This window comes from Heptranchias perlo, chromosome 13 (genome assembly GCF_035084215.1).
Source record: "Heptranchias perlo isolate sHepPer1 chromosome 13, sHepPer1.hap1, whole genome shotgun sequence".
Taxonomy (NCBI): Eukaryota; Metazoa; Chordata; class Chondrichthyes; order Hexanchiformes; family Hexanchidae; genus Heptranchias; species Heptranchias perlo.
The window spans coordinates 2,865,756-2,878,383 of NC_090337.1; the positions used below are offsets into that span (position 1 = coordinate 2,865,756).

Below are 12,628 nucleotides of genomic sequence, written 5' to 3' on the forward strand. Positions count from 1 at the left end.
CTCGGTACTGACCCTCCGACAGTGCAGCGCTCCCTCAGTACTGACCCCCCGACAGTGCAGCGCTCCCTCAGTACTGACCCTCCGACAGTGCAGCACTCCCTCAGTACTGACCCTCCGACAGTGCAGCGCTCCCTCAGTACTGACCCCCCGACAGTGCAGCGCTCCCTCAGTACTGACCCTCCGACAGTGCAGCGCTCCCTCAGTACTGACCCCCCGACAGTGCAGCACTCCCTCAGTACTGACCCTCCGACAGTGCAGCACTCCCTCAGTACTGACCCTCCGACAGTGCAGCACTCCCTCAGTACTGACCCTCCGACAGTGCAGCGCTCCCTCAGTACTGACCCTCCGACAGTGCAGCACTCCCTCAGTACTGACCCTCCGACAGTGCAGCACTCCCTCAGTACTGACCCTCCGACAGTGCGGCACTCCCTCAGTACTGCACTGGGACTGTCGGCCTGGATCATGTGCTCATGTCCTGGAGTGGGGGCTCGAACCCACGACCTTCGGACTCGGAGAGAGAGAGTGCGACCAACTCAACCAAGCTGACAGGCCTTGTACTTCCTGTCCATGTGTGGATGAATGAATGAGGAAGAGTTTAAATTATTGGAGATCCAAGATTATGTTGAGATACATTCAGTTTCTTTTCCCCTTGATAAATACCCCAAGAACAGCACCAGGGCACGGCTGGCCATCTCATACCTTGTCCTTAGTTTGGCGTTTCATACGTATTTACGCGCTGTAGTCATTCAAGGGTTAACCCTGTTAGAGTAGTTCACCTTGGCTGAATTGGGTTGGTTGGTTTGACTTTGATCAGAACTCTAGGGTTTGCGTTCCATTGGTCAGGCAAGGATGTCTCCCTCACCCTGAACCAACAACCTGCCTCAGGCCTAACCTCAGAGCCCTCTCCACCACCGGGGGACGTAGCCATTGCCACACAGTCCGGGAGAGACTGCCAACGCGCTTCCAAACTCTGCGCTCACTGGGACTTGGAGTCCAGCTGATCCCAAACTTAGTTTACTCGGAAATCCGAGTCATCGGACAGGAGGGATGTTCATCCCAGTCAGAGCTGGATTAGAACCAAAGTCCCAGACGGGACAGGGCAGCGTGCGGACCAGATCTGCCACTCCTCCCAACTCAGGACTGTCTCTCGAAGTGCAGAAACTTTAAGATGTGTTTATGACCAGTGCGAGAGGCACAGGGCACTTCGAATTCAGACTAAAGTGGTGACGAAGTGAGCAGATAGATGGGCAAGCAACCAACCTTAAAACAGGCTCTCCCTCCCTCTTGGTGATCGAGGGAGGGAAATTAACAATAAATACCTCGAATTAAAGACGGCGAAAAGCATCACACTCACCGTTATCGTCTTTGCATCAAGTTCTGTAAAGATGAATTCTCCTCCTTCAAAATCTCCATTCAGGTATAAGATGGCACTGGGGGGGGAACAGAGACAGTGTCACTGGGGGGAGGAACAGAGACAGTGTCACTGGGGGGGGGGAACAGAGACAGTGTCACTGGGGGGGGGGAACAGAGACAGTGTCACTGGGGGGAGGAACAGAGACAGTGTCACTGGGGGGGGGGAACAGAGACAGTGTCACTGGGGGGGGGGAACAGAGACAGTGTCACTGGGGGGGGGGAACAGAGACAGTGTCACTGGGGGGGGAACAGAGACAGTGTCACTGGGGGGGGGGAACAGAGACAGTGTCACTGGGGGGGGAACAGAGACAGTGTCACTGGGGGGGGGGGGAACAGAGACAGTGTCACTGGGGGGGGGGAACAGAGACAGTGTCACTGGGGGGGGAACAGAGACAGTGTCACTGGGGGGGGAACAGAGACAGTGTCACTGGGAGGGGGACAGAGACAGTGTCACTGGGGGGGGGGGATCAGAGACAGTGTCACTGGGGGGGTGGGGAACAGAGACAGTGTCACTGGGGGGGGAACAGAGACAGTGTCACTGGGGGGGGAACAGAGACAGTGTCACTGGGGGGGGGGAACAGAGACAGTGTCACTGGGGGGGGAACAGAGACAGTGTCACTGGGGGGGTGGGGAACAGAGACAGTGTCACTGGGGGGGGAACAGAGACAGTGTCACTAGGGGGGAACAGAGACAATGTCACTGGGGAGGGGACAGAGACAGTGTCACTGGGGGAGGGAACAGAGACAGTGTCACTGGGGGGGAACAGAGACAGTGTCACTGGGGGGGGACAGAGACAGTGTCACTGGGGGGGAACAGAGACAGTGTCACTGGGGGGGAACAGAGACAGTGTCACTGGGGGGGAACAGAGACAGTGTCACTGGGGGGGGACAGAGACAGTGTCACTGGGGGGGTGGGGAACAGAGACAGTGTCACTGGGGGGTGGGGAACAGAGACAGTGTCACTGGGGGGCAACAGAGACAGTGTCACTGGGGGGGGATCAGAGACAGTGTCACTGGGGGGGAGGGGAACAGAGACAGTGTCACTGGGGGGGATCAGAGACAGTTTCTCTCCTATCTCCCCTCATGCCCTCTCTGAGCTTATCTTGACCATGAGACCCACCTCCTGTTCCCTCCACTCTATTCGCATCAAACTGCTGACCACCCAACTTCCCTTCCTGGCCCCCATGTTAGCTGATATTGTTAACGGTTCCCTCTCCTCAGGTACTGTCCCCCTCCCCTTCAAATCTGCTGTCATCACCCCACTCCTCAAAAAACCCATCTTGACTCCTCTGACCTTGCAAACTACCGCCCCATCTCCAACCTCTCTCTCCTCTCCAAAGTTCTCGAATGTGTTGTCATCTCCCAAATCTGTGCCTATCTTTCCCACAACTCCATGTTTGAATCCCTCAAATCCGTTTTCTGCCCCGCCACAGTGCTGAATCGGCCCTTATCAAAGTCTCAAATGACATCCTATGTAACTGTGACCGTGGTAAACTATCCCTCCTCATCCTTCTCCACCTGTCTGCAGTCTTTGACACGGTTGACCACACCATCCTCCTCCACCGCCTCTCCTCCGTTGTCCAGCTGGGTGGGACTGCACTTACCTGGTTCCATTCTTATCTATCCAGTCGTAGTCGGAGAATCACCTGAAATGGCTTCTCTTCCCGCTCCAGCACTGTTACCTCTGGAGTCCCCCCAAGGATCTATCCTTGGCCCCTATTTCTCATCTACATGCTGCCCTTCAGCGACATCATCCAAAAACACAACGTCAGATTCCACATGTACACTGACGGCACCCAGCTCTACCTCACCACCACCCCCATCGACCCCTCCACTGTCTCTGATTTGTCGCATTGCTTGTCCGACATCCAGTACTGGACAAGCAAAAATTTTCTCCTACTCAATATTGGGAAGACTGAAGCCATTGTCTTCGGTCCCCGCTGCAAACTCCATTCCCGAGCCACCGACTCCATCCCTCTCCCCGGCCACCGACTCCATCCCTCTCCCCGTCCACCGACTCCATCCCTCTCCCCGGCCACCGACTCCATCCCTCTCCCCGGCCACCGACTCCATCCCTCTCCCCGGCCACCGACTCCATCCCTCTCCCCGGCCACTGACTCCATCCCTCTCCCCATCCACCGACTCCATCCCTCTCCCCGGCCACCGACTCCATCCCTCTCCCCATCCACCGACTCCATCCCTCTCCCCGGCCACCGACTCCATCCCTCTCCCCGGCCACCGACTCCATCCCTCTCCCCGGCCACCGACCCCATCCCTCTCCCCGGCCACCGACTCCATCCCTCTCCCCATCCACCGACTCCATCCCTCTCCCCGGCCACCGACTCCATCCCTCTCCCCGGCCACCGACTCCATCCCTCTCCCCATCCACCGACTCCATCCCTCTCCCCGGCCACCGACTCCATCCCTCTCCCCGGCCACCGACTCCATCCCTCTCCCCATCCACCGACTCCATCCCTCTCCCCGGCCACCGACTCCATCCCTCTCCCCGGCCACTGTCTGACGCTGAACCAGGCCGTTCACAACCTTGGCCTCCTATTTGACCCTGAGATGAGTTTCCGACCCCATATCCTCTCCATCACCAAGACCGCCTACTCCCACCTCCGTAACATCACCCGTCTCCGCCCCGCCTCAGCTCATCTGCTGCTGAAACCCTCATCCGTGCCTTTGTTACCTCCAGACTCGACTATTCCAATGCTCTCCTGGACGGCCTCCCATCTTCCACCCTCCATAAACTTGAGCTCATCCAAAACTCATCACCCCCTGTGCTCGCTGACCTACATTGGCTCCTGGTCCGGGAACACCTCGATTTTAAAATTCTCATCCATGTTTTTAAATCCCTCCATGGTCTCACCCCTCCCTGTCTCTGTAACCTCCTCCAGCCCTCCAGCCCTCCGAGATCTCTGCGCTCCTCCAATTCTTGCCTCCCAGATTTTAATCGCTCCACTATTGGCGGCCGGGCCTTCAGCTGCCTGGGCCCTAAGCTCTGGAATTCCCTCCCTAAACCTCTCCGCCTCTCTCTCTTCCTTTAAGACTCTCCTTAAAACCTCCCTCTTTGACCAAGCTTTTGGTCACCTGTCCTAATATCTCCTTATGGGGCTCGGTGTCAAATTTTGTTTGATAATCGCTCCTGTGAAGCACCTTGGGACGTTTTACTACGTTAAAGCCACTATATAAATGCAACTTGTTGTTGTTGCACAGAGCTGATGGCATTTCCCATTACCTGTAATCCCTATAAGTGTAGGCCGGTGGTTCCTTCCAGCACTCGCTGGTGTCTGGGTCGAGCAGGCAGTTATCTGCATGAATGGGGTGACTCAGGTCATTGCGATTGTCTTGCTGACCTGGAAATACAATGGAATCAGTCCGTCGCACAAATAAACCCAGCGCCTGCTTCTCCACCCCCCGCAGATCCCCCTCCCGGCTGTGGCTGAAACCCAACTCCCAGTCTCCCCCCGAACCTCACACTCACTTTTCACAACTACCTTCCTTTCTTTGTTTAAACCGGAATTAAAAACTCCAAACGTTTGCGGTAATTTCCCAGCAGGTTTATTGATCAGGCAGGAACGTTGCTACTTGGCCCACTGCCGGCCTTGGGGTGAACCGCTCCCCTCCAGTGCTCCCCTTCTCCCAGTGCCCCGTCCCCCCCAGTGACCACCCCCTCCCCCGGCACCCCCTCCTTCCGGTGACCCCTCCCCCAGTGACCGCCCCGATGCCCCCCACCCCCCACCTCCCCGCCCGGCTTCGGGTCGGAGCATCCCGGCTTCTCCGCCATTCGTGGAGCCCTTTTCCCGGATCTTGGACAGTCGCTCCATGGACTTCCACCTCACCTCTGTAGAGGTCGGGTTTAGGTGAGGGAACTGAAACAAATGCAGGAGGAGGCCATTCAGCCCCTCAAACCTGTTCCCCCATCCTATTAGATCATGGCTGATCTGCACCTCAAATCCATTTTCTCGCCTTTGCTCCAAATCCCTCGATACCCTGACCGGACTAAACTCTATCGATCTCAGTCTTGAAAGCTCCAATTGACCCCCAGCATCCACAGCCTTTTTTGGGGGAGAGAGTTCCAGATTTCCACTCCCCTTTGTGTGAGGAAGTGTTTCCTGACATCAGCCCTGAACGGCCCGGCTCTAATTTTAAGGTTATTCCCCCTTGTTCTGGACTCCCCCCACCAGAGGAAATAGTTTCTCTCTATCTACCCTATCAAATCCTTTTATCATATTAAACCCCTCGATTAGATCGCCCCTCAACCTTCTATACTCGAGGGAATACAAACCTAGTCTAATGCAACCTGTCCTCGTAATTTAACTCTTTCAGCCCCCGATATCATTCTGCACCCCCTCCCAGGCCAATATATCCTTCCTGAGGTGCGATTTGGTTCCTGAGATACAATACAGTCTAACGGACACGGACACCAAGAGGCCAATAACAAGCACCGTGTGCAGCTGAACACAGATTCACAGTTCATTAACATATTTTTCTGATGCTCCTCCCACACCAGGTGGGAGCAGCAGCCAGTAAAGGGCCGCTGATTGCCTTCAGGAAACCGGCAGCTTTTCCTGGGAGAGCTCCCAGTGTTCTAGCTTCTGCTGGACGCATGAGAGCACTCTAGGTGTTTTTAGTGTTGGGTAGGCATCAGGGCCCTGCGCCCAACAATATGGAGAGCAAGTGCCCAATGAATCATTGAATCTTACAGCAAAGAAGGAGGCCATTCGGCCCATAGTGCCTGTGCCAGCTCCATGAAAGAGCTATCCAATTAGTCCCACTCCCCTGCTCTTTCCCCATAGCCCTGGAATTTTATCCCCTTCAAGTATTTATCCAGTTCCCATTCGAAAGTTATTATTGAATCTGCTTCCACCGCCCTTTCAGGCAGCGCATTCCAGATCAGAACAACTCGCTGCGTAAAAAAAATTCTCCTCATCTCCCCTCTGGTTCGTTTGCAATTGATAAAACCTGTGTCCTCTGGTTACCGACCCCCACCACCACTGGAAACAGTGTCTCCTTATTTACTCTATCAAATCCCCTCATGATTTTGAACACCTCTATTAAATCTCCCCTTAACCTTCTCTGCTCGAAGGAGAACAACCCCCAGCTGCTCTTATTTCCGATGAAGGAGACATCTGGATACATCGGCCTACTCCGTACCACCAAAGAGTCCCACTACACCCGAGTTTCAACTTACACAATTACTTTGTCCCAACGTTCTCTACTCACTCTTTGCACACTTCTCCATACCGGTCACACCCTACAGAAAGGAACTCCCCGGGAGCCTCACCTTCAATGGCTGTCCTGCACACCAGGTGAGTGTATGAGAAGTAGAGTGTGGAGTTCAACAAGAAGTAGGACTGAACGATCTTCCGAGCCTTCTCACTAGCGTCGTAGAATAGCCTGGCCCCGCCCAACGAGATTCGGCCTTCGTACCCGTACTGAAAAGGAAGAGTGAAATGGTCAGGGTTAGGGGAGACAGGAGTCCACTTACTGACAGAGGAGGAGAAGGTCACTGACTTGCACACTTAGACTTACTTGTTCACCTTGTATTTTAAACACACACAGGGCAAAAATGTTCTAATCAGCTTCTCCCCTTCCCGCGACGATTAACTGCACCTTCACATTCTGGTACTGAGCCTGACCGACCAGGCTCGAGCCCTGGTTTGTGCCGAGTTACTGGATCTCAGTAGGGATGACAACTGGCCTTGGTCAGGGAGGGAAAACAAAAAACCCAGCCGGATGTTAATCGATAACCTGCGGCCTCCGCTGGAAAATGTCTGTGTGTGAGGGCAGGACAGGGTTCAGGTCCTGATACACCTCTCCCCCAGAGCCGACACTCATGTGAGATACTGAATGGCAGCTGAAGGCTGTGGTGTGTTGAGGAGAGGATGGAGCAAACGGGGAAAGAAAATTCAATCACTTTTTTTCCTATTGTGTAATTTTCTCCGATTCAGCCGCCAATTGCCAACCAGAACAGAGCCCGTGTGAAAAATGCCTGAGGGTAGCCCTGGGCCACGCCTCCCACTCTCCCTCTGGAAACCTCCAACCTTCACTCTTCCTCAGTGAAGCCGCTAAGATTGGGAATTTGCGCTTAATGCAGGTGTGCAAGGAAACGTCTCTGAACCTTCCAAAAATTCATTCTTGGGATGTGGCCGTCCCTGCCAATACCCAATTAGGGATATTGCCCATCTCTAGTTGCCCCTTGACCCGCTGCAGTCCGTGTGGTGAAGGTTCTCCCACACTGCTGTTAGGAAGGGAGTGCCAGGATTTTGACCCAGCGACGATGAAGGAACGGCGATATATTTCCAAGCCGGGATGGTGTGTGACTTGGAGGGGAACGTGCAGGTGGTGTTGTTCCCATGTGTCTGCTGCCCTTGTCCTTCCAGGTGATGGAGGTCAGAGTTTGGGAGGCGCTGCTGAAGAAACCTAACTCAGGGCAGTCCATAATATGCGCTCACCGTCAGGGCCTTGTATACGGTCGCTCCTTCAAAGCGCTCATTAGGCGTGTGCGGTGACATCTTCCCTCTGTAGCCGTCGCCCGCCATCGCAATGTTCTGTAAAAATAGGAAATACACGGTCAGGGGTAAAGAGGGACTCCCAATGGCAAGGTCCATGGGTAAGGACAGCCAATCACTTGCCACACTTACACTGGCCACTTGGTACAGCTCTCTGCACTCCTGTGGTGTGATGACATTGTCGAGGAGCACTCGATGACTCCCATTGAGTTGCTGGGAGTCCTGGACAAGCTTCACGTGGCTGTACAGCAAGGGCCCACCTACAGGGGAGACAGAGTTCACAGTGAGGGCAGGGCTCAGCCAATAAACTGCACCCAACCGCTCAATGGCCAACCATCGCGTACCTCACCCTGGGGAGACCAATGGCACTTAACTCACTTGGAGTTGAGAGATATGGTGAGAGGGTGGGTAGGTGGGATTGAGGGATATGGTGAGAGGGTGGGTGTAGAAGCAGAGGATGTGGGTAGGGTTTTAAATGAATATTTTGTCTCCGTATTCACAAAGGAAAGGGATGATCCGGATGTAGTAGTTAAAGAGGAGAGGTGTGAAATATTGGATAAGTAAACATAACGAGAGAGGAAGTACTAGAGGGACTGGAATCGTTGAAAGTTGATAAGTCACCAGGGCCGGATGGATTGTTTCCTAGGCTATTGAAGGAAGCCAGGGAGGAAATAGCGGATGCTCTGAGGATCATTTTCCAATCCTCACTAGATACAGGGGAGGTACCGGAGGACTGGAAGACTGCAAACATAGTACCATTGTTTAAAAAGGGTACGAGGGAAAGGCCAAACAATTATAGGCCGGTCAGTCTTACCTCGGTGGTGGGCAAACTATTAGAATCAATACTGAGAGAGAGGATAAACTGTCACTTGGAAAGGCATGGTTTAATCAGGGATAGTCAGCATGGATTTGTTCAGGGAAGGTCATGCTTTACAAATCTGATTGAATTCTTTGAGGAAGTGACAAGGAGGATTGATGAGGGTAGTGCAGTGGATGTTGTCTACATGGATTTTAGTAAGGCATTTAACAAGGTCCCACATGGCAGACTGGTCAGAAAGTTAAAAGCCCATGGGATACAGGGAAATGTGGCGAATTGGATCCAAAATTGGCTCAGTAACAGGAAACAAAGGGTAAAAGTCGATGGATGTCTTTGCGAATGGAAATCCGTTTCCAGTGGTGTGCCACAGGGCTCAGAGTTGGGTCCCTTGTTGTTTGTGGTATATATTAATGATTTGGACTTGAATGTAGGGGGCATGATTGGCAAATTTGCAGATGACACAGAAATTGTCCGTGTAGTTGATAGTGAAGAGGATAGCTGTAGACTCCAAGAAGATATCAATGGGTTGGTGGAGTGGGCGGAAAAGTGGCAAATGGAGTTCAACCCGGAGAAGTGTGAGGTAATGCACTGAGGGAGGGCAAACAGTAAAAGGGAATACGCAGTAAACGGGAATATATTGAGAGGGGTAGAGGAAGTGAGAGACCTTGGAGTGCATGTGCACAGGTCCCTGAAGGTGGCAGTACAGGTAGATAAGGTTGTGAAGAAGGCATACGGAATGCTCTCCGTTATTAGCCGAGGTATAGAATACAAAAGCAGGGATGTAATGATGGAACTGTATAAAATGCTGGTAAGGCCACAGCTGGAGTATTGTGCGCAGTTCTGGTCACCACATTACAGGAAGGACGTAATTGCTCTGGAGAGAGTGCAGAGAAGATTTACAAGAATGTTGCCAAGGCTTGAAAATTGCAGCTACGAGGAGAGATTGGATAGGCTGGGGTTGTTTTCCTTGGAGCAGAGGAGGCTGAGGGGAGACTTGATTGAGGTGTATAAAATTATGAGGGGCCCAGATAGAGTAGACAGGAAGTACCTGTTTCCCGTAGCGGAGAGTTCAAGAACTAGAGGACAAAGATTTAAGTTGATTGGCGGAAGGATTAGAGGGGACATGAGGAGAAACATTTTTTACCCAGAGGGTGGTGGGTGTATGGAATTCGCTGCCCGAATTGGTGGTCGAGGCAGGGACCCTCAACTCTTTTAAAAAGTACCTGGACCTGCACCTGAAGTGCTGTAAGCTGCAGGGCTACGGACCGGGTGCTGGAAGGTGGGATTAGAATGGGCACCTGGTTGTTCTTCGAGCCGGCACGGACACGATGGGCCGAATGGCCCCCTTCTGTGCTGTATCTTTTCTATGGTTGTATGGGTAGTGGGATTAAGGGATATGGAGAGAGGGTGGGTAGGTGGGGTTGAGGGATATGGAGAGAGGGTGGGTAGGTGGGGTTGAGGGATATGGAGAGAGGGTGGGTAGGTGGGGTTGAGGGATATGGAGAGAGGGTGGGTAGGTGGGGTTGAGGGACATGGTGAGATTGAGGGATATGAAAAGCCAGGACTTGCTTTTTCTGTCCCTAAAAGCTCTTAATGAAACAGAATCATTTTATTAAAGGGGATTCCTCTGACACTAGGCACAAAAGCATTATCCCCAATCGAGGGTCAGTTTGTCACTGAACAAATCCTCCTACCTTCTCGTAATTCTTGTTCAACCTTCTTCTCTATCCTTTTCTTCTGAGTCAGGGGCATCTCCGGCTCCTTTGAGACTTCAACCTCACCTGACAAGCGCCTGTGAGCAGAAGGCACAGATCAGGGGTCGAATCGTAGCCCCCTTTTTGATCGATTGAGGCAGGAGCTCAGCTAGAATAAAGTCTAACCCAACACCTCGTACGATGGATTGGTACACACACGTCCCCAGGGCCACAGCCCACCACTCAGAGGCAGGCTTGCTCGTCAAGGAGGCAGGGACAGAATTTCCTGTCAACAACACTAATTTGCATTTATACAGTGCCTTTAACTTAGTAAAACGTCCCAAGGCGCTTCACAGGAGCGATTATCAAACAAAATTTGACACCGAGCCACATAAGGAGATATTAGGACAGGTGACCAAAAGCTTGGTCAAAGAGGTAGGTTTTAAGGAGCGTCTTAAAGGAGGAGAGAGAGGCGGAGAGGTTTAGGGAGGGAATTCCAGAGCTTAGGGCCCAGGCAGCTGAAGGCACGGCCGCCAATGGTGGAGCGATTAAAATCGGTGATGCGCAAGAGGCCAGAATTGGAGGAGCGCAGAGATCTCGGAGGATTTGTAGGGCTGGAGGAGGTTAGAGAGATAGGGAGGGGGTGGGGGGCGAGGGCTATGGAGGGATTTGAAAACCAGGATGAGGACTTTAAAATCGAGACATTGCCGAACTGGTAAGTCAGTGAGCACAGGGGTGATCGGTATCAGTGAGAAGGGAAGTCATCTTGTATATAAAAACAAGCCGTATTCATCAACTGCCTGTGGGCATTTCACTGATTAAAGAGATAAAACTGTGCAGATTTTAGAAGATGGAGATAGCGGACAAAAAGATACAAGCAGGAAACTGCAAAACCTCACAAATCACCCCGAAATCAGGAACTTAATTCTGTGATTTTAACCTGCCCTAGGAAACTGTAGATCTATGAATGTTTATAAAACCAGTAGTTGTGGAATATTCCGGAGTTACCCACCTGCCACCACTACTCTGGTCATTGTGTTTCGTTCCAGAGACAGTCCAGTTAATCTGTGAACACAAGCCAAAACTCTCTTCAAATTCTGATTGCAAAACACAGCTATTCACATTTTCAACGAATATGGATCATGTCAAGTAGTAAAACTTAGAGACTGTTAATCATCCGATCTTTTTACACCTTCAAAGGTACGGTTCACAGGCAAGGAGTTGTGGGACAGTGTAGAGGGAGCTTTACTCTGTATCTAACCCCCTGTACCTGCCCTGGGAGTGTTTGATGGGACCGCACCTGGAATACTGCATACAGTTTTGGTCTCCATACTTAAGAAAAGACATACTTGCTCTCGAGGCAGTACAAAGAAGGTTCACTCGGTTAATCCCGGGGATGAGGGGGCGGACATATGAGGAGAGGTTGAGTAAATTGGGACTCTACTCATTGGTGTTCAGAAGAATGAGTCGCGATCTTATAAGATTGTGAAGGGGCTTGATCGGGTGGATGCGGTAAGGATGTTCCCAAGGATGGGTGAAACTAGAACGAGGGGGCATAATCTTAGAATAAGGGGCTGCTCTTTCAAAACTGAGATGAGGAGAAACTTCTTCACTCAGAGGGTAGTAGGTCTGTGGAATTTGCTGTCCCAGGAAGCTGTGGAAACTACATCATTAAATAAATTTAAAACAGAAATCGACAGTTTCCTAGAAGTAAAGGGAATTAGGGGTTACGGGGAGCGGGCAGGAAATTGGACATGAATTTAGATTTGAGGTTAGGAGGGAGCTTTACTCTGTATCTAACCCTGTACCTGCCCTGGGAGTGTTTGATGGGACAGTGTAGAGGGAGCTTTACTCTGTATCTAACCCGCGCTGTACCTGCCCTGGGAGTGTTTGACGGGACAGTGTAGAGGGAGCTTTACTCTGTATCTAACCCATGCTGTACCTGCCCTGGGAGTGTTTGGTTCCTGAAATGGAAACTGTTGTGCTCTCATTCCTCATCTTGATGAACAGAAGAAAAGAATGAATATCTCAGAAAAATCCACATGTTACCGACTAAAGCTCCCTCTACACTGTCCCATCAAACACTCCCAGGGCAGGTATGGGGTTAGATACAGAGTAAAGCTCCCTCTACACTGTCCCATCAAACACTCCCAGGGCAGGTACAGGGTTAGATACAGAGTAAAGCTC

General features: G+C 52.0%; 1 protein-coding gene across 1 annotated transcript in view; it reads right to left on the bottom strand.

Moving 5' to 3' along the window:
- Positions 1-12,628, bottom strand: part of p3h2 (prolyl 3-hydroxylase 2) — a 145,119-nt gene that overhangs the window by 17,848 nt on the left and 114,643 nt on the right. The window contains exons 7-13 of the mRNA XM_067994842.1: positions 11,454-11,506; positions 10,442-10,539; positions 8,063-8,190; positions 7,874-7,969; positions 6,703-6,853; positions 4,654-4,771; positions 1,355-1,430 (exon numbers count right to left, since the gene is read on the bottom strand). Coding sequence (XP_067850943.1) covers positions 1,355-1,430; positions 4,654-4,771; positions 6,703-6,853; positions 7,874-7,969; positions 8,063-8,190; positions 10,442-10,539; positions 11,454-11,506 — 720 coding nt within the window. The remainder of the gene's footprint in view (positions 1-1,354; positions 1,431-4,653; positions 4,772-6,702; positions 6,854-7,873; positions 7,970-8,062; positions 8,191-10,441; positions 10,540-11,453; positions 11,507-12,628) is intronic.